The 25,589-nt window shown below is 42.4% G+C and overlaps 2 protein-coding genes across 2 annotated transcripts in view; both read left to right on the top strand.

Moving 5' to 3' along the window:
* Window positions 1-2,888: 2,888 nt before the first annotated feature.
* The window catches only part of Fam160a1 (family with sequence similarity 160 member A1), a 224,331-nt gene continuing 201,630 nt past the window's right edge, over window positions 2,889-25,589 (top strand). Inside the window, exon 1 of the mRNA XM_029537207.1 lies at window positions 2,889-3,245. The gene's annotated coding sequence lies outside the window, so the exon portion shown is untranslated. The remainder of the gene's footprint in view (window positions 3,246-25,589) is intronic.
* Window positions 17,810-18,232, top strand: LOC110321026 (UDP-N-acetylglucosamine transferase subunit ALG13 homolog). The gene has a single exon (XM_021197114.2). The coding sequence runs from the start codon at window positions 17,828-17,830 to the stop codon at window positions 18,230-18,232; it is 405 nt and encodes a 134-aa protein (XP_021052773.1). The 5' UTR covers window positions 17,810-17,827.

The raw sequence follows: 25,589 nt of genomic DNA, 5'->3' as shown, positions 1-25,589 counted from the left end.
TTATGAATATATCCTGTACCAGGTCCTATCTGCCCCTGAGGGAAAGCACCCCAAACAACTTGCATAAGTATATTGTAGATCTAAATGTACTTTAAAACATAATCCTGAGAGCATACTATTTGGTAGACTAAATCTGGTTAGGACAAAACTTACTTAGTTCCTAGTAGAGAGTTGTTTATGAAGTTTTCCCACCAGTAATACATATTTACAATGATTTCCTTTGATAAATTTCTAGAAATTGCCTCGAAAACAAAATGTTTAGTGGCTGCTTATTATACTGTCTGAATTGTGTTCAGAAGTGAAAATATATTGTCACAACACAGTAAAATAAATACAATCATTACCTCTTTTCAAAGAGAAAGTTAAAACACAAGACTTGAATTTATTTGATTAGGGTCACAGAAATGGAAAATACAGGCCTGGAACTTGAATGGATAGCCTGGGCTATGGTGATTCAAGTACAGGATAGGTAGATGCTAGAAGAGTTTAAGAAAAATTATACCTTATCTCACTAGTGAAGTGGAGCCTCACCACTTGATCATTTCCATAGGAACTGAAATCATCCAAAAACAACCCTTTTGTTTTGTTTGTTTGTTAGAACAATTTCTTGGCAGGACGATTATTATTCTAACAGGATGTACATTGTTTGTTACTGAGCTTAACTTTAGAAGATAATACAAATTTACATTTACTCTATGGATGGCAATGTTTTTCTGTCCTTTTAGTTTAGATTTCAAGGCACCCAGGACAATGCTTCTCTGTGCTGTACTTTAGGGTCCTTAGTCAGAGGGGATGGCCTTTGTCTACTTCTTCATATGGATGTTAAGGTCGATAATCTAATGAGCTCTTTGAATAAGATTGTATGAGAGTGTGTCTGGATTTGTTAATGGCAGAACATTACTTTCCCTTTTACACCTAACTCGAACAAATTTAGAAACAGAAAGTACAACTTTATATAACTGCTTTTACAAATGGGAGTAAAAGCAGGAAGAGTGAGGAATCTTTGGCTTCTTCATTAAAGAAGTCTAATTTCAGTGTCTTAATATTATGTATATAGTTCAACCAAAGAGATTATACAGGAATAACACCGAGAAGGAAAAATCTATTTTGAGAGGGTAACATGTTACTAATTGTGTTATTTGGCCTTTTATTACTGTAACAAAATACTTAGATCAACTTAAAAAGAGGGAAGGTTTATTTTGGTTCACAGTGCACTATCAATTGCCCATTTGCTTTGGCCCTGTGACAGCAAAGCACACCACTGTGGGTGCTCATGACATTTGAGAAAATGCTTATTTTATAATTGTTGAGACTGTAATGTTTTTGTTCTTCAACTCCCCCCCCATCCCCAAGAGTGCTTGGCAAACAAGTTACCCAATAGGTATTTGTTGAGTAAAGGAATGATCTGCCCATATTCCAAAGGCAGAGCAGACCAGTGACTTGCTGTGCATAAAACCCTGCTCTCTTATTCCTGTTCCCCACCCCCGTTTTATATTCAGGAACCATTTTTTATCTACAGGCTGCAAAAGTGAAAGCTGGTGATTCGGGCATGGTGGTAGTGGTGGTGAAGGTGATGTACAGGTAGTGGGAGAAAGCATGAAGTTTGTATCATTCAGTTGCTATGGGTGCAAGGAAAATTATTAGAAAACTAGATCTGCCCGATTTTGGTTATCTCCGGATGTCATTCATGCAAAACAAAGGAAGACTCTTCCTCAGAAGCAGGATTTGGTGAGGCGCCAGTAGGATGCTGTGGTGGAAAACCTCCACATCCGTTTTTTGCAGACTGTGGTGTAGCCCTATCCGTTGGGAGGAGGGCTCAATTCAAGTTTCAGCCACACTAACCACAGGGCAATGCAAATGGCAAGAGAGCCGCTAACCAAGATTCAAATTCCTCCTATGGGATTTAAAGTACAGGAAGCAGAACCGGGACAGGCGGTCCAAGCACATAGGGCGTGGAGACTGAAGGGGAGAGCTGGCGTGGCATGTTGCTCTCAGTCCTTAGGCAAAGGTCGCCCCAGGTCGAGGGTTGGGCCCTGGAAGAGGGTAAGGTACCACACAGTGCCAAAGGGCCACCACCTCCCTGCTGGAGAGCTTTGAGTTGCGAACTTTCATCCTTGCCAAGGACTGTTCATATTAAACAGCCCTTTCTTTCTGGCTGGAGGTAGGGTGGCAGTGGGTACAGTTGCCAGTGAATGAGGGACACACACCTATGCAGTACCCTCAAGCTCACAAATAATGCCCGAACGGCTAAAATTACCCCCAAGAAACTAAACTGCAAAAACTGCAACTCTTGCCTTCTTGCTGGGACCAAATGGCCTCCTGTTCATGCAGGCGAGTTTTCCAGTCAAATAACATGAGATCACGTTCATCTTTTGCCTCAGATCGACTGGGACTGTCCTGTCATGTTAAAGTTGAAATATCTGAGAAAGAAGAGAACAAGTGAAGGGAATCCGCATGAGGCGATGTGTACGGCTCCGCACTCAAACCTTCTGGAAGTGGGAAATCTAAGACGTCCGCGCATCGCGGTGTGCAGCTTCCTTTCCTCAGAAAACCCTAGAAACCAGCCGTGCGTGCCTGCCTGTCAGGCGTGGCGCGGGAAGAGAGAAGAAGTTCGCCAGAGAGGCGAGCCCCCAAGGGCGAGGCGTCCTCCACAGAGCTCCAGTTCAAGTTTCGGTGGAAACTTTCTCGCAGAGGCTCCGCCCCCTTCACCTAGGAAACCGGTGCGCGCTGTAGTGCGCGCAATCCGAGTCTCCGGAGCACCTGGCGGAGGCGGGTCTGGGCGGCAGGGCGGGGCTTGCTGGGGGCGGGGTCGGAGGCGGTGGAGGCCCTGGGGGGCGGGGCCCCTGAGTCGCCCGGCAGGTTGGGCCCCGCCCCTGCCACCTCCCTGCCCAGACTCCTCGGAGGGTGCAGGCTGTGGGGCGGGGACCAGCCCGAGACCTGCGAAGCTCCGTCACCCGCTGAGGCGCTGGAGAAAAGTTGTGCCTCGACCTTCTCTAGCTGGGTGATTTGTCCCCGGATCCTCAGACTGAGTCGAAGCCAGGGTTGGAGGTCACCGCGCCCAGACGCCCGAGGGCAGCTGCCCCGGCGCCTGGAGTTGGGTGTTAGGCCCGGAGGAGCCGGCTCAGTCCTCTGTTGTGCCCTGTGCGCTGGCGGCTCGGTTGTTTCCCCGCACCCCGGACCGCAGCACAAACTTTCTGACTGTCGAGGGGACACCGCGTGGCGGGAGGATCCGCGGCCGCACGCAGGTAAGAAATCTGTGCTTGAAGGATTGCTTTTATTTTATTTTAGGGTGTTGGAGGAGGAAGAGACTGTCCCGAGAACCTCCTTCCTGCATCCTGCTGGGTGGCAGGAGCAGGTTTTGGAGAGAGGACTGGCAGGACAGCTGGGAAGGTTCCAGCCTAAAGCCCTGCGACTGCTCGGGACGCTGGGGGCTCCTGCAGGCGACGTTACTCAGGACCGACCCTGGGAGAAGAGGGCCAGCTTGTTTTGACGGAGGAAGATGTCATCAGGCTCTCCACCTCTTTTCTCGGTCTCTTGGGTCGCAGCGCCTGGGTCCCCCAGGAATAATTGGCAGAGACGGTGAGATCTGGATCTGTCTTCCCCTCCAAACCTTTCCTGGCATACATCGGAGACAGAGGCGGTGCCACTGGGCTTGCAGCACTTTCCTGCTATGAGGCATTTATTGTTGGGTGACTGTTGCTCAATTTCATAAATTCTCTGATGAAACAATTTGAGTTATGGTTATCAGTGTGTGTGTATGTATGTGCGCGTGTGCGTGTGCTTGTTTTCCCTGGTTTCAACAAAGCTGCCTTGTTAACCCCACTCCTGTGAGGTTAGCTAGCTATTGTTTTATTTCAGGCTCGGGTGGATGAGGTGTTATTGGTGGTGACAGCTACTGTGTTTGCTTGGAGTTTTGGGACTCCTGTGAGTGGGTGCTGAGAATTAGCCCAGGGTGGCTTTAGCTTCCTGTACTTGACAGATCAGCTGTCAACCATTCTACAGGTTATTGCAGCCTTAGCCATCCAGGCACAGGGAGTACCACCTCCCCTCCTCTAAGAGAAAAGAGCTCCAAAAGAAGACAGGCTGTTCTCAGGAGGAGGAAGGGGGAGGGCGGGGGATATGGCAGACCAATTGTTGCTTTCTTTAGATCGGGCCTACTACTCTGTGGGCTGCTCTGGGATGGCCCTGCTATCAAGTTCATCTCATTAGGAAGTCAGCTGCTTTCAGCTAATAGCCATAGCAGCTCTGATGAAATTATATAGGTCATTGAAAAATAATTCCTGCTTAATCACCTTTATCCTGTTGATTAGCAAGGGGAAGATTTCCCGTCCTTAATGTACCTGCCTGACCTCTCTTGTGCACCTGGTGTGAAGCTGCCTGGACCTAATGGACCCCAGCCCATGTCCTCATTTGGATAATGTCAGTGGTCTTCTTGGGACAGAAACTGAGTGAGAGATTCGGTCCAATATGGCAGACAGGTTGGCTTTATTTCTCAGGTAGAGACTGATTTCTGTGAATCACCAACACATCCTTTCTCATGACACGGATAAGAATTTTGTCCATCTTTGCTTTGATCCAAGTTAAGAGTTAAGTTTGAGGTCTCGTATGTCGTTTGTCTTACAGTTTTAGGAGTAGGATTAAATGACATGGGAGGAAGGGGCACGAGAGGCTGGCATTGCTCAAGTGGATCTAGAATGGTAGAGAGTGCTGTAGTCATTTAGGCTCACCTCCCCAGCTAGCTTTTTCTTGCTTCTAATTGCTGGATGGTTCTGTACCTCCTAAGTTTGGTTCAGAGCTCTTTCTGCGGAGTTCTTCCCCTAGCAGGACTCTTAAGAGTCAATAGCTATAAACCAAGAAACGAATGCACAAATGTATGTAGTAAGGTGGGGGTGAACAGAGAAACCGGGGAGCAAAACTGTGAGCTTGGTGCTGCTTTTTTCTTTCTACAAGGTTCTGAAGTCAGTGCCTCATGCTTGCTAGGGAGGCCCTCTACTCCCCAGTGACATCCTCTGTTACTTTTAAGAGGAGAATTTGATGAAGAATATCCCTCCTGTGTGGAAATATTACAAACTGACCATCTCTGATCTCTGCATAGAAACTTGAGCTTCACTCTCTGTGCACTTGTCCACAGGCCTGTCCAAAGGGCAGACCCTCGGGCTCTGGCTTTGACACTCAGTTTACAGCTACTTCATCTTTATTCTCGCTGAACTCCAAGCCATGGTTAGTAGAGGAATGGTGCTGGAAGAGTGAGCAGAACTCCAAGGAACTTGTTTATGGATCTCTTGGCTAAAACACTAACAGAGACAAACCTTTCTACGGTGTCACGAATGACAAGTGCTTTCAGGTGGCCACATTTAAGCTGTGTAATGTGAATACCTTTCAGTAAGAACATTGTACCTAGACCATACTGGAGGAAAGCAGAGGAGGCTCGGAGTTGTAAAAGAGACATGTTTAGGACATACCCAGGTTCTGGGAATAATAGTGCACTGAGACTTGAATTTAAGATTTTTGACTTATGGGGCAGACTTTGATTTTTTTCTGTTACAATTCATGAAGTTTTTGAGTGTTAAATGGATTTTATTTTATTTTTTTAGAAGGTGTGTGTGTGTGTGTGTGTGTGTGTGTGTGTGTGTCTGTGTGTCTGTGTGTGTGTGTGTTTTGGAAACCAGAGGACAATGTTTGGTGTTCTTCTCAGTATCCTTCACCTTATTTTTTGACACAGGATCTTGTAGGAACGCAATTCTGAGGGGATTTCCTGTCTCCACCTCCTGCACTGGGATTGCAGGTTCACTGACACTATTTCTGGCCTTTCTTGCTTAGAGCAAGCGCGTTGCTGATCAAATTATCTCCCCAGCCCAATACGAGAATTTATCAAAATGTACTTATTTATTTGAGTGTGAGAGAGTAAAAGTGAGGGCCAGAGAATGCATTAGTGCCCTGGTACGTGTGTGGAAGTCAGAGGGCAATGCTTGTGGAGTTGATTCTCTCTGTCTGCCTTTACATGGATCTCAGTGTAGGAACGCAGCTCATTAGGCTCACTCTTCAAGCTTCCTTAGCCTCTGAGCCATCTGTGGCCAGCCCCAGATCTTATCCTTGTTAACCAAATGAGAACTTCTGTGGAGATGGGATACCCGGAATATGTACATACACACACACACACACACACACACACACACACACAGACACCACACACAGACACACACTACACACACACACAGACACCACACACATAAACACACACACACTACACACACATAAACACACACATACACCACACACACACAGACACCACACACATACATACACACACACACTACACACACACACGGACACCACACACATACACACACCCTACACACACATATACACACACACACCACACATACCACACACACCACACACATCACACCACACACACACAGACACACACACCACACACACACACACACCACACACACCACACCACACCACACCACACACACACACACCACACACACACCACACACATACACCCCACACACACCTCCAAACAGAATCACTGGGAAAAACCCCACAACAGAAACTCCAAGTCCAACCCAATGTAGCAATAATTATGTCCTCTAGAAGCACTGGAGTAACTATAAGAAGAAATAGCTGTAGGTTGAGGAGTCTTTTAGAGAGTTTTGTAGTAGAGGAAAATATACTTTAGGGTAAAGAGGTAAATTTAGGCAAGAGTCTGCTGAACTTGGCTATGCATTTTATGATATTATATAATACCTTATTCTATGTGTATGCTTTTTTCTTTTGTTCTGTTTTTTTTTGTTTGTTTTGTTTTTTCGAGACAGGGTTTCTCTGTGTAGCCCTGGCTGTCCTGGAACTCACTTTGTAGACCAGGCTGGCCTGGAACCCAGAAATCCGCCTGCCTCTGCCTCCTAAATGCTGGGATTAAAGATATGTGCCACCACTGCCCGGCTTGACAATGCATCTTAAAAGGGTTTCCATGGTCGTGCTTGTAGGGAGCCTTGTGTCTTTTTGCATCGCTGTTCAGGACAGTATTGAGCAGCTGTATCGTGGGCTGTTTGAACAGCTTCCTATTCTTGGGAATCCTGCTGGTTTCCTATGTCTTCCATGGAATCACCTTGTAATTTTTTACAGCATATGTGTGTGCTTTCTGTAGGAAAAGTTTATGGAAGAGACACCGATATGAAAATGTCAACTTTATTTATACCTCCAATAGTGTCCCTTCAATGTTTAGTGACATTAACACTTTTCTTTTTTCTGTACAAGGCTGAGGGCAGGGGAGGCCACCGTAGCACAGAGCTCTTAGATGGGGTTCACCTCATTTTCTTACATTTCAGGTTCTTTTGGTTTTAGTGTTTTGCCCAAAGAGGAGTAAGTAGCGGATAACAAGCATAAAGTTACTCTGCAGTTGAATGATCTGTAAATTAGCTTTTATAAAGCACAGGTTTTCTTTTATCAACATTTTCTTCAGGACATTTTACTAGGACATGGCATTAAGGAGTTGAGCGAGATCCAGTAGGGTTTGCAGAACGCCAAGGGGCTGCACTTTGGCTCCTCTCTCTATATTGTTAGAGTTCACTTCTTGGCCATGGATCCATGATAGGATATTTGGGCTTGCAGAAAGTATCAGGGATTCATATTCTCTCTCTCTCTCTCTCTCTCTCTCTCTCTCTCTCTCTCTCTCTCTCTATGGTGTTTGTGTGTAAAATGTGAAATGGGAGGAGTGTGAACATTCCGGGGTTTTCTTGTGGAAAGTTTTTTATTGACCATCATGAATAGGCGATTAAGGGCAGAAGAGATGGCTCAGTGGTTAGGCACACATACTGTTCTTCCAGTGAACCTTGGTTCAGTTCAAGAACCCACATGTTAGTTCACAGTCATCTGTAACTCCAGTTCCAAGGCCTCCAAAGCCACTTCTACCATTTCGGGTACCAGGTACACATACACATATAGTGTATACACATATATACAGGCAAACCTCTCATACACATAACATAAAAACAAATCTAAAGGGAGTTGATTAATATTTTAATTTAGTTCAGCTCTAATTCTATTGAAGATGTATATTTTATTTCTCAAAATGGGGATCTTTGGTTTTGTTTGTGTGGGTTTTATTATTTTAGATTTATTTTCTTGGCAGTGTGTTGTAATGAGTATGAGAGAATATATTTATATATATAGATCTCCAAAAGTACATACCCTATATCTGTACATATATATAGGTACATGTATATACAATACTCTATAGCTACACATATGTATACATACATTCATAATACAGTGATTTGTTAAATTTTAAAATATATTGTTTGAAGATCACTTAACAGAAAACTTTTTGTGTTTTCTGCATATTTACTAAATGTTTCTTCTCACTTCTTTTTTTCTTTTTTGAGACAGGGCCTCCTGTGAACCCAGGTTGGCCTCAAACATGTTATGTAACTAAGGCTAACCTTGAACCCCTGAATCTCCTGTATTCACCTCCCAAGTGCTAGGTTTACAGGTGGGCACTGCCATGCCAGGCTTTGATTGGCTTTGATGCCAGCTGTGGTGGCCATATCTATAATCTGGCACAGGAGACTCTAGGGCAAAATAATTGCTGCAAGTTTGAGGCCAGCCTGGGCTACATAGTGGGCTAGCCTGGGCCACATGTGAGACCCACTGCCCATCTTCTCCCCACCGTAAGCCAAAAATCTGAACTCAAAGCCCAAACTCAATTGGTAATGTTTGTTTCCTGTCAGCTATATGAGTTTTCCTCTGACGTTGCTCCTTGGACATTTGACTGCCTAGGACGTGGCATGGCTCTTTTGAACTGTTGCTTTGGATAGAAAGAATCGACGACTAGCAGTTGAGACGTGGTTGAGTCGGCCCATCCTTTTTTCCCCTTAACATAATTCTCTCTCTTGACTAGTTTTAGGACTGGAGAGTCACCAAGGAGTGGTCATTCCTTCACAGTGAGTCATAGACTGATTATGGGTGGCAGTGTTTGCTGACTCAGCCTGCCCGGCTCCTCCCCCTGGTCCTCAAGTCTCTGTCAGGCCGAGTCAGCTCTCACTCTCCTAGACTTTCTTCCTAAATTTACATCTTTATTGCTGACCTTTGGAATCCTGGGCTCTCCTTTCTAGTTCTTCCTTATAGTTCTGCATGCAGATCCTGATATCACACTAAACTATGGAGACCTGGAAGTGCAATGTATACTGTAATCCTAGCATTGAAGACTGAGGCAGGAGGAGCAAGTTCAAGGCCAGGTGGCTTCATAGCAAGACCCTATCTCAAAATATGTGCACTACACTGCAATGCAGTGGAACACAACAAAGCACAACATGCTACGATGCAGCGATGCAGCGCAACCCGAGTAATGACCCCACATCCTAATCTCCTTTCAGAGTTCCTCCTAGGAGGAGAACATAGAAATGTTTGTTGTTCATCGTCGGTTGCAGCATCTTCTTGCACAGATAATTATATGTAGTTTTTGTCTTACTTCCTGGTTAGCTTTCCTCCTCATCTCCACTTCCATATCAAGGTCAGCTTAATTTGCTAATGTGTATCTTTGCTCCTGTTTCCAGACATGGCCCTCATTGTCCGGTGGGTAATGACTCAGTTCAAGGTGTGATGACTTGTATGACATGCCAGCTTCCTTAGGCAACGCCAGGGTGTCCAGTACTCATCCTGGGTGTGTCCTTGAGAGTGTTAAATTCAGAGTTGGTAGGTTTAGTAATGCAGATTGCTCTCCTTGATGTAGGTGGGGCTCAGTCACTTAGAAAGAAAAGAAGGTTGAGGCAGCACGGGCTTGTTCTCTCTTACTGGGGTGCCTGTGGTTGCTTGTGTATTCCTTCCCTCCCATTGAGTTCGGGTTTAGGTCTTCTGCTTTAAGGTTTAGGCCCAAATGGGAACTTATATTATTACTTTTCTTCCATCTTCCTAACAGTACACCTTGGGACTTCTTAGCATCTACAATCACATTAATAATTCCTAATAATAAACCTGTTTATGAAGCTCCTCTGCTCTCCTTCCTTCCCTCCCTCCCTCTCCCTCTTCATCACCATCATCTCCATCTCTCCCATCTCCATCTTTATCTCCCCATCTCTCTCTTCCATCATCTCTACCCCCTACCTGCATCTCCCCCTTTCCATGTCACTTCTCTCCATCTTCATCATCTTCACCTGTCATCTCTTCTCCTGGGTGTGTTTGTCTAACTCCCCTGACTGACAGGAGCCTCTGTGACCCGATGCCTGTGCAGATGCTCTGTTGGAGTCTGTGCTTATCTCCCCCTCATCCCTGCACCCACTATGTCTCCACCCCCCCCAGGCTCAGTCTTTGCTTTTTCCGGCTACGTCAAGAGTGCACATTCCTAAAGCCTGGTTCAGCACCCTGTTCCCCATTCATTCTTTTTGGCTGTCTCCCTGAGGCAATGCCATGCATCTCAGTTCTCTGCTGTCATCTTAGGAACCTGGCCATGTATCTTTGAAGTGTTTGTCACTTTTCCTAGCTGTGGTATAAACTCTTTTTTTTAAGTGTATTTTTATTTTTATTGTTTTTTTAAAGATTTATTTATTTATTATATATAAGTACACTGTAGCTGTCTTCAGACACACCAGAAGAGGGCATCAGATCTCCTTACAGATGGTTGTGAGCCACCATGTGGTTGCTGGAATTTGAACTCAGGTCCTCTGGAAGAGCAGTGAGTGCTCTTAACTGCTGAGTCATCTCTCCAGTCCCGGTATAAACTCTTTTGTTTTGTTTTGTTTTTCGATTCAGGGTTTCTCTGTATAGCCCTGGCTGTCCTGGAACTCACTTTGTAGACCAGGCTGGCCTCGAACTCCGCCTGCCTCTGCCTCAGGAGTGTTGGGATTAAAGGCGTGCGCCATCACGCCCGGCCAGTATAAACTCTTTAAGGACTGAAACCAAACTCTATACTCAGTATTGTTTGATGTTGGTGGTAGGTGCCACAGCAGACAGAGAGAGGCTCACTGAGATGCTAATCCTTCTCAAAGGAGCAGAGGGGTTCAGTCTTCTTGGAAAAGACTGACACCCAGCTAGCTCACTCCAGTTACTTTATTCAAACATCATACAAGGTTAATTGGGGTTGGAAAAGGTTCCAAATACCACAGTTATCTTGCCCTTGCTGCCCGTGAGAGCAGATGACCCATACAGACCTCAGTCCCTTTGAGCATGGCTAGCAAGAATCAGAAGTAAGAACCCCAGGTTTGCCAGGAGTGGCTTAGGAGCACGGGCAGTACAGCTGCCCTTATGTTCTTATGTTGCCCCCATTGCAGATTCTCTAGACAGACAGCATTTCCTCAAGGTTCAAATGGTCTCAAAACAATTCCTCAGCTTCTACCCAAACATACTAGAGGCTTTGCTCAAGCATGTCACTCCGAGCCGGCTACAAAGGCTTTACTGTATGTATCACCACAGCTCACAGACCCTCACTGTTCTGGGCCTGCCATCTTTTTACTTAGTAGATGGCCAGTCTGTATTTACCCACTATGATTATTTTCTAAGTACCGAGGGAAGAAAAGGTAGATGAAGGGCTTGCATGATCCCCTTTGCCCTCCCGATCTTGAGATCATAGCAGAAATGTCTAATCATTCCAGAAGAGACCCAACCCCTTCCCTGGGCTGTGCTCTACCGTGCACCTGCCAGTTCTCTGAAGTTGTTTCTAGAAAGGACCTTATATACCGTTCTTGACTTAGACACAACCTTTATTGAGGGAAAAAAATGGAGTTGTGTTTAAAGTCCTGTTGAGGGGCCTGAGAGATGGCTCAGCAGGTAAGATGCTTACTATTCTCACGGAGGACATGGGTTCAGTTCCCGGCACCTTTGGAACTGTAGCTGCAGGGGCGTCTGACCTCTGGCCCCCATGGGGACTGGCACTCATGTGTACACCCCTCCCACATACATAATGGAAAATGCAGTAAACCTTTGAAGTTCTATTGGATCTGTCTTCTCAAGGTACTCGTGTGAAGCTATTTGGTCCCATAGGCTTCTCTTGTATCTCTTATAATTCTCTTTGCTTTGCTTCTGCCTGAGTCTTTCTCCATTTCCCTAAATATTAGATGACACTTCAGGCTAGCAATTTTGAACAAATGTGAAGATGGAATGTGGAAATCGAGTGTATGTTCTTAGGAAGTTTGTATATGTCTAATTCTATGGCAATCCATCCCAGCACAGTGATGCTCATTATTTTCCCTATGGTGGGATGTAGTTTTAGAGAATCACCACTGGAAATTTGATCTCATTCTTATCTCTGGCTGGTATTTAAGTTCAAAATATGGCTTAGCCTCTGTGCTTTTAATCTCTGTTGCTCTGTTCTCCTATGCTCATTTTAAACCTAGCATAGCTGGCTTAGTTATATCTTTTGTTTATTGAGTCTCCTCAAATAAGAATGTAAATTTCTGTCCTCTATGAAGGGCAGATATCACTCTCTATTAGCTTTGGCTAAGCTGGCTTTATATCTCAAGTTATAGACCAGTGGTCCAGTCAGCACTCAGGAAATGTTTATTAATTGAATGAGGGGAAGTTGCTGACCCAAGGCCCTTAACCTCTGAACATCTTTATGGTTTATGCTTTCTGTTGCATCCTCTGAAATCACTTTCTTTTTTTCTTCTTGCTGCTCAAAACTCATTACAGTTGGAATGTGAAATGTCTGAACAGATGACTGTATTGAAGTGTTGGCGCTGTCTCAGGCTTCTATTTTGGGAGGTGGTAGTAACTTTAGGACACAGGGAAGCAGGTCATACCCGGTCCTTGGCCCCTTCTTGTTTCAGTCTCATCTTTATATTTATCATGAGGGGAAGAAGTTCCTCTGCCATGTAGCTTGTACTACCATTAGGTTGTGACCAAAATCATGGACCAAGTCGCCACGGACACAAACATTTGAAACAATGAGTCAAAACACATCCTTTCTCCCTTGAGTTGTTTATGTTAGGTAGTTTGTCACAGTGATGAGTAGAGCTAACACATCCCTTCTCTCTAGACTTGTGCATGTGTGCATGCGTGTCCATCCGGCCTGCTTCTCAGGTCTTTATCTTAGTAATAATCATACTGAGAACCAAAGTTATTTTATATTTTCCTAGAAATTTACATAGTCCTTTCACATATATGATCTTACCTGAGGTATTTATTGAGTCTGCAGTGGTGATGATATTCTTTATATGGCTTGCCTTTCATTAAAGCCTTCAAGTTAACAGAATTCCCTTTTGCTATCAGGGAATTCCTCTACCTCTAAATCTGATCGATGCTAGGGCTCTGCTGTAACCACATCAATCCAGGAGTGTGCCTCTTTGTTGGCATTTTTCTGGCCTCGTAGGGGCAGTCATCAACTCCCTCTGAGAGTGTGCTATATGGTGGGCATTGGCTTTCTGGTAGGAAGGCCTTCAAGTAAAGTGAGGAAAATGAGAAAGGAAGGGAAGACTGCCAACAGGCATTTAGGGATGCTTTGTAATGGAAGTTCCATAGCTCAATGCTGGAAAAGGTTGTTCCACAGGCTGATTTGTTACCCAGGAGCTCCCTGCTGCCCTACTGAGCAATGATCAGGAGTACAGGCCAGGATCTGAAGAGGAGGAGCAGAGGATGGGACTGAATGGGGACTAGAACTAGTGACATTCAGGTTCTTTGTCAATAAATTGTCTTCTCTGACGTCCTTGCCCTTCTTGGTTTTCCTCTGAAGAGGAAGCTATTTTCCTCCTAAAGGCTTCCTCTTCTTGCCTCCTGGCCACGGGAGTGCTCAATAACGATTAGTGTGTATGGATGACACAGGGGGGATTCCTCTGAGTGAGTGGAGAGCTGTAGGCGTGTTGTACATTGACAGGTGCTCACAAATCTCCTTTTGCCATTTTGAAATATCACTGCCAGGGGAGTTGTATACAACTTGTTCTGACAGAGTGATCTTAAATATTCATTCCTTTTACCCATTACTTTAAGAGAAGTGCCAGCATTTAGTCTTCAGTTTGCCAGCAGCAATTTTGAAGAAACTGTATTATAACTTTTTCAAGAGACCTATTTTCACATAACTCATTTATTTATGCATTAACTTATTAATATTTTTTTAATGATGGAAGAGCATATACTTTGGGGTCAGTGGAAATGAACATGCTAGGTGGTTGTTTTTGACTAGTTATGCCTTCTGGTAAATTAATTAACAGTAATATGTGAGGCCATGTGAGTGCAATGGAAAGAGGATGCAGTCTGAATGTGAATATGGTTCAAATCCTTGATCTTTTTATTAATTAGTGCACAATCTACTAATTAGATTTTCTTTTGATGACTCTTTGCTTATTCATCTACAAAGCAGAGACTCATCTATAAAACACAATGGTGTGTATCTGTAATTCCACCTATTCTGTAGGCTGAGGCAGGAGGATCATAAGAAGAGTAGTTGCCTAGCATGGGTAAGGCATTGAATTTGAACTCCAGCACCACAAAAAGGGCATGAGAAAGAGGAGGTAATAATGCCAACTTCAGAAGTTTCTATGGGGTTTATATAACATAGCATATGTATATAAAGTGCTTAATAGCAAGGGAATAATTAATACATGCTAAAGATTTATCTATTTAGCACTTTTCCAAGGACTCTGAAAGTGGTTCAATAGATGAATAAGCTATGTCTGCAGAGCTATGAAAGACGGTGACAAGTTCATATCTAACACACAGAAAATCAGACAAAAGAAACTGGAAAGATGGTCACAGTCTTCAGACTCATGGCGGGGGCTGTATTAAAACTGCTTTATCTCGTGTTGTTGAGGGGCAGTCATTGGTTCACAGGACAAAAGTGTGGGAGAGGTAAGGTGTGTCTCAGAGAAACCTAAGCCAGATATTCCTGTACTTCATGCACTCTCTGCCTCACATCTCTATCCCACTTCACATCTGTTTTCTTCACACAGCTCAGGATGTGGCTGTAGGAAGCCAAAAATCACCCAGGAAGAGGACTAGACCGTCTGAATTATCCGCTGTCTCAGCAATGGTTCTGGCTGCCCTTGCTTGAGTGCTAACTCCTGTCTTGTGCTCTGGGGTAGAGATTACCCAGTCATTGTCAGACTTGTCTAGAAATTCTAATGGGCTGAGGAAGAGGAGCTGGGTTTTAAAAGAAGGGTTGTTCAATCCCAGGAGAAAAGAAGGAAGTTGGACAGCAAGAGCCCAAGGTGTGTTTACTCCTGAGAGGGGAAATGGAGCTTGAGCTATTTGCAAGGAGAGAGTGGATATAGGATGCCGAGCCAAGGACATAGGTGCAGAAGAAGGTGGCTTGTATTAGTCAAACAGGACAGGGTAGGAACAGAGTGGATCATCTCAAATGTTTGGTTGAAGAGTTCCCTGCAGCATGATAGGATAGAAACTCAGAGACTGTTAACGGATCATTATAGTCATACTGGATCTGGGCTTTTATTGTTAATATAAGTTTTATGTTGCAGGCCAACTAATTAAAATATTACCCAAAGGGTTATGTCAAAAGTATGTTGAGAAGTTGTGCTCACTGACTGTAGATGAAGTAGTTTTAGTAATCAAGAGGCAGATATACATCTTGGCTCTATCTTAGATGCTAAATACTGTGAAGCTGTAGACCTTGCGCCATCTTCTCTTCCTGGTAAACAAGCAAACAAACAATACAAAATAAATAACAGAAACCTCTAGCTGGGTGTGGTGGCTCATTTGGGAAGCTGAGGCAGAAAGATTGCCATAAATTTTAGACCATCCTTGGCTATTGCATAAGACCTTGTCCCAATCAAAAACCAAAGACATGCAAAAAACAAAAACAAAAACCCCAAACCCCTAACCTCCTAAACAAAAGAAAAACCCAATACCCTACTTCAGAGTAACCAAAAAGATGAGTCAGATACAATCCTGCTTTGAAAGGAATTCTACCTGATCAATGTAGAATGATATGTGAAGATAGGTATCAATCGTTAGCACCTTGTCACCTCTGATGAAATAGCAGGTCTAGGGATGACCGTCAGGGGCTGCTGAAGTCATTAAGCCACACAAATCACTCCCCAGCAACCCCCTTCTTCCTCCCAAGCAAGGGAAGCAATTAGGCCAGTGGCTCATGGGGAACTCTGTATGTGATGTTGGGTAAAAACCTTGGGTCCACTGATCAATCTTATCGTTACAAAAAGAAAAAGTGAGCATGGCACGCCTTCCAATTTAATAGGAAATAGAGGCACCTATGAAGGTTCTTGATAAAGGACTCAATATGATTCTGACCACTTTTTTAAAGAACAGGGGAAAAAAGAGGATTATGATAAACAATCTGGAGATTTAAAATTTAAACTTAAAAAAAAATTTTTTTTAAGTGCTTCACCTCCATGTATGTCTCTGCAGCGTGTGTGCGTTTAGTCCTGCAGGGGACAGAAAAGGGTGTCAGATCCCCCACACTGGTTACAGAGGGTTGGCTGGTTGTGAGGTATGGTATGGATTCTGGGAATTGAACCCAAGTCCTCTGGCAGAGGAACCAGTGCTCTTAACCACTGAGCCATCTTGCCAGCCCCCAAAGATTTAATTCCTTGAATTAATGTGGACTGCGGAAGTCTCTGTTAGACACATTACTCAGTTTGTTTAATCAGTGGCCAGTATTATTAGATAGGAGATACGGTAACTATGCTTGGCTGTTGGTTTGAAGAGAATAAGCATGTACAAAGTTGTAAAAATAAAATTATGAGGCAACTTGCAAAATTCAAGCTCTGACTAGATAGTAGATAAATTAGTGGACTATAAGTATTTTTTAGGGAATGATAACAGCACTATGAAATGGAATTATAGAAAGTTGCTTTTATTTTGGGGTACTGGCTATTGAACATTTGCTTTAAAACAATCTAATAAGACTAAGAAGTGGAGAGGAAGATTATCATGGGCTGAGTAAGGATAACTAGCACTGTTAATTTGGGAGCTAGGTGGTGATCCTCACTACACGAGTGTCTGTAGTTTGTGTGTGCTTCATTTTTCCTGTTTATAAAAGATGAGTATGAGATTTCTAATAGCATTATTAATCTTCCCAGCTCTTGGTAGATTTTTGGAAATACTTTGTGTGTGTGCATGTGTGCATGCCTTTCTAAAAAGTAAAGGATTAATGAAAATCCCTTCACTTGGAATTTAGAAATTGTAAATGCTCTAGGGTTTAGCTAATCCCAATTTTTCTTCTTCTAAATTTGTTAAAAAGTGGTACGTGTACAACATGGCCTGGTTATATGTGAACTCTTGTTGAGATATCTTTGTTCCATGTAGAGGATGGTGATCAGGTGACACATCTTTCAGCTGTTTTAATGCGAGCATGAGATGTCCAGGCAAACCTTACCTTGGCACAGAGAGCACATCCCCTGGGGCAGCTCAGCAGTTCAGGCTTCCTGTAAATCACTCTTCTCTGTAGGTCCACAGTGGTAGAAGCCTTGAGATCTTAAGCCTTCATCTCAGTCTAGTTAACTGTTTTTTGTCAAAATCAAAACTGCTGAGAATTTTGTAATTTTCCTTCCTCATTCCTGTTGGAAAGATTTCAAGGGAGGATTTGAATATAATCACACTGCATAGAGTACAGCCTTTTCCCAAGAGAGATTGTGGCAGATCAGAAGTATAGTGGGTTTTTAGAAAAATATCACTGCATGCTTAATACAGGCTTAAGCATACATGTTATGAATCATGGTAGTGGGCCAGATGGTATGGCTAACTGCTAACTTATTTCATACATGCTTTAGTGCCTTAGTGGTTTTTTTGGGGGGATGGCAGGAATTCATATGTATTTAAATTTCTTTAAATATGCCTAGATTAAGACTTAGATTACCAAAAGCAGCATATTTAAAAGTGCATTTTGCCTTTAGAAGTCATATTATATCTGGAACCCGCGATGAAGAGAGCATTTGTGACCGTCGGGACCATCAGTTTCGACGACCTCGTCGCTCGTGTGGTTGCCCACGATAGTATTCAGATCCTCAAGAGTCTGGGTTACAACCAACTTGTCCTCCAAATTGGGAGAGGCACTGTGGTGCCCGAGCTATTCAGTACTGAGTCATTCACTCTGGATGTTTACAGGTATAAGGACTCTTTGAAAGAAGACCTTCAGCAAGCCGATCTTGTCATTAGCCATGCAGGTGCAGGAAGCTGTTTGGAGAGTCTGGAAAAAGACAAACCACTTGTGGTAGTTGTAAATGAAAAGTTAATGAACAGTCATCAGTTTGAACTGGCAAAGCAGTTGCATAAAGAAGGCCATCTCTTCTACTGTACCTGCAGCATGCTTCCTGAGCTGTTATAGTCAATGGATTTATCAACATTGAAACGTTATCCTCCTGGACAGCCAGGACAATTTTCTGCATTTTTGGATAAAGTCGTTGGATTACAAAACTAAGCTCTCACTACTTTAAAATACCCTAAATCCAGTTCATGGGATATGATTAAATCAAAAATAAATTGATGACATGTATTTGTAGAACAATATAAATCAATATATTTACTTTAAAAATATTATAAAGGACTTAGTGGCATAAACCTTCCAGTTGGGTCTAGATCCTAATTTTAGTAAATGTTTGAGGTTTCTCTAACTTGGACTATGTAGCGAGTCCTAACTTTGAAAACATAGCCTTCAGTTTTGTCTTAAAATTCCAAAAAAGCAGAAGCTGGGCGGTGGTGGTGCATGCCTTTAATTCTAGCCCTTGGGAGCCAGAAACAGGTGCTATCTCTGTGGGTTCAAGGCCAGCCTGGTCTACATATCGAGTTCCAGGACAGCCAGGGCTACCTAGAGAAACCCTGTCTCCAACAACCAAACCAAAACCACAAAACCAAAAAAATCCAAAAATGTTAATAATAAGTTATTTTGAATATGCTAAAAATGTAACATTTTGGTGAGAAAAATCAGCATTTGTAGGACCATAATCTCGAGAGACAGCATTTGTTTGTATTAAGCAGAAAAAAATGGGTTTACTTTATAGAGGCTAGTAGTTAATTTGAAAAAGATCAAAGTAATTGATGGAGTAACTACTTTTATCCTGAAGAATAAAATAGATATGTTTGCCTTTTGAACTTCTGATCCTTCAGGTGCTGGGATTACAGGCACATGCCACCATTCCTGGTAATATTTGCTCCTCTAAACTAGAGAAGGGCTGGGGAAAAGTTCAGAGAGTAAAGTACTTGCTGTATCAGTGTGAGGACCTGAGTTTGCATCTTCAGGATAAATGTTAGTCAGGCATGGCGGCGTGTATTTAAAACCCCTGTGCCGATGATGATATTGGTAGATGTAGACAGAACCCCTGGAAGACACTGGACTAAGCAGCCTAGTATTCCCAACAGTGAATGATAAAAAGAGATCTGCTACCAATCGAGGTAAAAAGTAAGGATAGAGACTGGGGTTTTCCTTTTACCGCCGCCAGCTCAGCACAGGACACATGCCTACATTTATATGAGTGCATGCAGATATATAGGTAGAATGCGATGATCTTAACAATGCCTTAAAGAATAGAGAATACATCCGAAAATATAACAGTTAAAAAAAAAAAGTCATATTATTGACTGACGATGGTCTTATGTGCTTTTCTTGCTAATTTCCATATTGAATTTCTTTCCAATCGAAAACTGCATTTTGTGGGTGTTATAAATGTAGTTGGAAAATTTCAGAGTTAGAGATTTTGTTTTGTTTTTGTTCCCAGAATTAGAATGTGGATGGTCTATTTGGCGTTTATGTGAGAGCAGTAACATTCCCGTTTCCCTCTGTTCATGCCGAGCTGCTGTACACACTGCTTGTATAAGTTTATGCAGTCTAAGGAAAGCATTCTGAGTGGGCCAAAGTTTAAATATAAGATTTAAAGGATGGGGACAGGGATAAGGGAAGTTAGTCAGCTAGCATGGTGGGGCTGCACTTGAGGATAAAAATCGGCACAGTGGAGCTGTAGGTACCACTGCACCTTGTATACATGGAACCTATCTATACTGTGGACTTCAATCAGTTCAGGAGTAGCAGTACTCCTTACAAATTGTAAGCCCCACCCCCACTATCTTCAACTCACTTTACCTCTCCCCTCTTTTGTGTAGCCAGTGCAGGTTCAGTGTGAACAGTTTATGCTTTCCTTCCTCCAGTCCTGATTATCAAATTACTCCTAGCTTTTAGATCTGTTGCACATGTTTCCAGTTGCTATCATGTCTTGTTCCTGGTATCTCAATAAACAACTTAATTTCAGAAATCCCTTTGTCTAGAGAGTCGTGGTTTAAACTCTGTATGGTTGACTACATTTTGAACTTACTTTGTTCTGTCAAAGGATAAAAGTTGCAATAATTTCAGTTAATGATCTCAATTGGATTTGTTTCTAATCTAATTAGTTAATTAATTACCCAGTTAATTGATTAGAGACAGGGCTTGCTATGTAGCCCAGGCTAGAATTTAACTCAAAATCTTTCCATGTCAGCTTTTTAAGTTCTGGGAATACATGAATGTATAAAGTGTATGCTGATTGTCTTAGTCAGGGTTTCTATTCCTGCACAAACATCATGACCAAGAAGCAAGTTGGGGAGGAAAGGGTTTATTCGGCTTACATTTCCATACTGCTTTTGATCACCAAAGGATGCAGGACTGGAACTCAAGCAGGTCAGAAAGCAGGAGCTGATGCAGAAGCCAGGGGAGGCAAGCCAGTAAAGAACATCCCTCCATGGCCTCTGTATCAGCTCCTGCTTCCTGACCTGCTTGAGTTCCAGTCCTGAATCCTTTGGTGATCAACAGAAGTATAGAAATGTAAGCTGAATAAACCCTTTCCTCCCCAACTTGCTTCTTGGTCATGATGTTTGTGCAGGAATAGAAACCCTGACTAAGACACTGATCATATCAGGGTAGTTAGCATTTTCATGTCAAACATTTCTCAATCATGTTTTTATGTAAGGAAGTCTTTGAATTATCTTCTTATTATATGTTTTATGTTACATTAAACATGTAAGAAGTTGTAAACTCTAGCTACCCTGCATTGCTATAGTCTACTCATTGCTCTTATCCACCTATATTTTGGTACCAAAATTGTCTTCATCCAGTTGCCCCTGCCCATCACAATTCTATTGTCTTTTGTGAGATCAACCATTTATTTATTTATTTAGCTTTCCCATATGAATGAGAACATGTGATAGTTATCATCCTTGAATCAGCTTTATCTTCAAATCTAGGACTGAGCAACTCTTCATTCTTCATTATGTAAAACAGAATGTGTTTGATTGTCCAAGGAAGGGAAATTGGTTTTAGAGAAGAAAAGAACTTAAAGAAAGCAGGAACAGACTGTTCATGTCAAGGTTTCTTTCCCTGAAGCAGAAACAGATCAGAGAACTGGTCAGTTAGCACCAGTTATTGCAGGTTCCTTCTTTTGCATAGGGATTAAAACCAAAGGGAATTCATTATCATACCATTTGAAACTGGCCCATTGGGGAGATTGGAGTGCTAATCTCTAATCCTATTTTATTGGCTGGTCAGACAAACAGCCCTGTTTAGACAAACAGCCCCTGCCAAGCTTAGTGATTGGGAGCTACAATGTAAGTGACTCCATTTTGGTTTTTAGCTTCTTCGTCTGTTCAGGAGCTTAATTCAAAATAATGACTTCCTGTAATTTTTATTTAGCAATCATTGCTGACACTGTGACCAGGACTTACAGAGAAGCTGGATTTATGGGACGGCTGTATTTTCTGGAGGGTGGGAACCAGAGATGGCATATCAGAGGACTAAAGATATAAGAAAGACTTTTCCCTGTAAGTCAAGGCTTAACTCTAAACCTTCGCAGGCTTTGTGGGCATTGTAGATGCTTATTAAACAGTTTATTGTGGAACTTGATGGTGATCATTAGATCTCAGCTGTGCTATCGTTTCAGAATTATAAAGTCACCCAGTTTATGGACCCAGCAATAAAAGAGAAATGAAGTGTGGAAACAGCAGTTCCCTTTCACTTGATTTGTTTTGCTTTTTTTTGTTTGTTTGTTTTTGTTTTTTCAAGACAGGGTTTCTCTGTATAGCCCTGGCTGTCCTGGAACTCACTTTGTAGACCAGGCTGACCTCGAACTCAGAAATCCGCCTGCCTCTGCTTCCCTAGTGCTGGGATTAAAGGCATGTGCCACCACGCCCGGCTGTTTTGCATTTTTAATAAATGCTTTTGTGCATGGAAGAAATATTTATTCCGTAGTATTTCTGAGGGTGTGCATTGTTTTATTACTGAAACACAGCACAATTTCTCAGCAACTCATATGTTTATCTAAAGGGAGACGCTAAGTTTTGTTTATTACTTTTATGCCTTTATTTGCCATCTAAAGTATGATACAGAAATACCATAAATACGATGTAGAACACTGATTGAAAAACTGACCTTAAAATTTGTATGATTTTATCGTTTGGTTTTCAATTGACTAAGACATTGTTTGGCAAGATCAAAAGATTACGTTCAAGTAAATGTTGAATATGGACTATTTCATGCCCCCCCCCCTTTTTAAATCAATTTCATGTGCTTAGAGGCTCTCAAGTCCATTCACTTCTGTCTGTCTTTCCTACTCTCCCTGGTTGTTATGGTAACCTCTTCACTGGTCTCTTCCCATTGGATCTCCACCTTCATTGGTAGAACCTAGCTGTCAATATGGATCTCAGGACGTTGGTCTCCCTTCCCCTTCTGCTTTCCACTGGAGTCTGGTTGGAGGTTCTCATTGCTTAATGTTTGCAAGCCTCCATGATAGTCTTCCTAGCTTCATCTCAGACGACTCTGTCAGTAATGCTCGCTCAATGCTTAAAGATTTCTGCCTCTCTCTCTCAACCCTTCTAATGTGTCATGCTGAGCCTGGGTGCATGCTGTCACTCCCCATGGAGCAGCGTCTTCCTCTGCCCAACTCCTCCTCAGTCCAGTTAACTTCGATTTAGCGCCATCTCAACTTGATTTCTTTACCCTATAATAATTGGATCTTCCGGCTCTAGGCTTTTGCATCACCACGTATCTTTTTTTTTCTACTACTGAATTTACTGGTTATAGTTTATACTTCAGTGTAAATTGGTTTTGTATCTGACTATAAACTTTGTGAGGGCAGATGGTGTCCTGTGTTTGTTCACTATTACTAAATCTTCAGCACTTACCACATGTTAACATCTCATGACTGTAGGACATGAGAGAATGAATTGGATTGGTTGATATCCTGCTGATTAATTGCATACACAATGCCAATATCAAAGATGCCATAAAGAGAGAAATGGGCTTTCAAGAAAATAATGAAGTTGTCTACTCATTCTATATCTGCAATTCTTTGAAGTGGGCTTTGAAACATTTCTGGAGAACGATCTTTAAGAGTACAGTCGTCTTCTAGAACCCTTTGAAGATGCCCAAATCTGCAGATGCTCAGGCTCTAATATGGAATGGCACAGTATTTGCATATGATGTCTGCACATGCTCCTACATATGCGAAATCACCTCTAGATGATTTATAACATCTAATACAATCATCTAATACAATGTACACTATGTAAGTAGTTGTATTGTTCAGGGGGCCGGGTGGACAGGACATCTATATATGTTCTGAATAGTTTTTTCCTCAAATACTTTCATTACGTGGTTAGTAGATTCAAAACCTACAGACACAGAGGACCAATTGTGGTTTACAAACTACTTTAAGAAGCACATAAGCTTTTGGAAAAACATATGCTCTTGATAAAGAATATTTGGAGATTCTCCTTATTTCTGAGAATATGTTTAGCCTACAGATATCAATTCCACATTCAAAGGACCAGATTTGCTACAGTTGAAAATTTAAAAGAATGTTTTTATACATGGAGACAATCCTGTAAGAGTTGCATCTAAAGTGTTTTGCGCATTGGCGGGTATTTTTGTAATAAGGATGTAGTCTTTGAAGAGACCAATTCTCTTATGGACATGTGGTTTTTAAATATATTTTAATTTTATTTCCCTTTTTGTTAAAAATCTTTCACAGGGCCATTCTTCATGCAGAAGGAAATTTCAGTTTTGCTGCTGGCCATGAGGCGGAAGGATGTGTTTTATTTAAGTTATTCACTTCATCATAGTACTTTTTGTTCTTCATGGGTAAATAAATCTTGCACTTTTTTTAAACTAGAAAGGCTTGCAATAGGGGATCGAGTTAATTATAAAGAAGTTTAAGTCTCACAGATGTTGAATTCTATGTTCAGGACAATTTCCTTTTAGTGTGAACAAGTACAGAACGTATGCCACATTCTTTAGTTGAAAAGCATCAGGGATTCTTGTCAAATTATTTTATTCAAGATTCTTTATTCAGTCTTTCTGTTGACTTAGCTATAAGCACTTTATTATACAAGGCACTGCCCTTTTACCATCTGATTTTAGGGAGAAAGTTGCTATGCATCTTTCTTTTCTTCAGTAGCTTAAGTCACTGCTGCTTTTTAAGCCAGAGTAACTGTGTCTTAAATAACACATATTCATTTTTTGCATTTTAGCCCTCGGGCACCTGTAAAAGCAACTATTGGAGATTATCTCTAAGTGGGTATTTGCCCTGGCTCCATGCAGGTCACTGCCAGGCTATAGTTTCAGCTACATAAACCCTTTGAGAAAATGAACTCCCATCATGCAATTTGGATGCTTTCACTGGAATGGACAGCTGAGAAAGCTACCATTTGGGTGGGAAGCCTTGGTTCTCTGGCCAGGAACCTTTCGTCCTGGTGTCCTCGTTTGCACCTGCGCTCTGTGCAGGAGGCTCGGTGTGCGTTTGCTCTTTGTTTCCCTTCCCACTTGCCAATAAAAGCTTACATATTCCTGCTGCTTTGGCTTTGACATTATTTCCTTCTGCAAATATATTCTCTGTGCCTAGCAATAATGTCAAGATTTGTGAGAGAATTTCTGGTCCTTTGAGTTTGGTCTGTTGAATTTGGTCCTTTGCTAAATACCAAGGCAACCAGGTTATTATACTTTAGTCAATAAGGCTGGTAGGTGAAATCCCTGAAGTGCTGAAGGGACTTGCTTTGTTCTTTGCTTGTCTGTGTGAGAGTCAGCAAGCCCTTCTGTGGTTAAGTTGCCACCTTCTAGTGCCCGGCTGACCTTCATCTGTGTGAACCCTGGCCGGACATCCCTGCTTCCAAATGCAATTGTCCCTAGAGGGATTTGAATGATGTCACATGCATTTTGATGGAGATGCACTTACATTTTCATTTAGTCCTTTTATATTTTTTTTTTTTTAAATCTTCTATTCTTAAGCTGGGGTCATGTTATTATGTAATGTATTTGAGAGGCACAGATCCTGTGCATAGCCCTTACCTGATTGTCCCTCTGTCTCCTGTGTGGGACATTAAATGAAAAAGAATTATTCTTTTTGGTGACATAGTGACATCTAGGGAAATTATTTTGTGTTGGCTCCAGGAAGTCTCAAGAATGATGGCAGTAACATGCTGAAGTCACTTGTGCCCACTAGATGAATACCGAGTGCTATGAGGTCATGGGAAGTTAATGGAGAATTAGTGCTTTGTAAACATAATTCCCTCCTGCTTCAAACAATGACCTGCTCGAGTTCAGACAGTGTATTCTACAATCATTCAGACATGAATTAGACAATTTAAAACTGGTAAGAAAGGGGCAATAAAGGAGTCACATCTGGCCATATCTGTGAAAGCCAATCCACTGCTTTGCATGACAGGTTTGC

The sequence above is a fragment of the Mus pahari genome, chromosome 4 (assembly GCF_900095145.1).
Source record: "Mus pahari chromosome 4, PAHARI_EIJ_v1.1, whole genome shotgun sequence".
In the NCBI taxonomy this organism is placed as follows: Eukaryota; Metazoa; Chordata; class Mammalia; order Rodentia; family Muridae; genus Mus; species Mus pahari.
This window is presented reverse-complemented; position numbering and strand designations above follow the sequence as displayed.

What these genes read in the sequence shown, in the direction of transcription:
- LOC110321026 (XM_021197114.2), top strand. Translation starts at nt 17,828, where the DNA reads ATGAAGAGAGCATTTGTGACCGTCGGGACCATCAGTTTCGACGACCTC.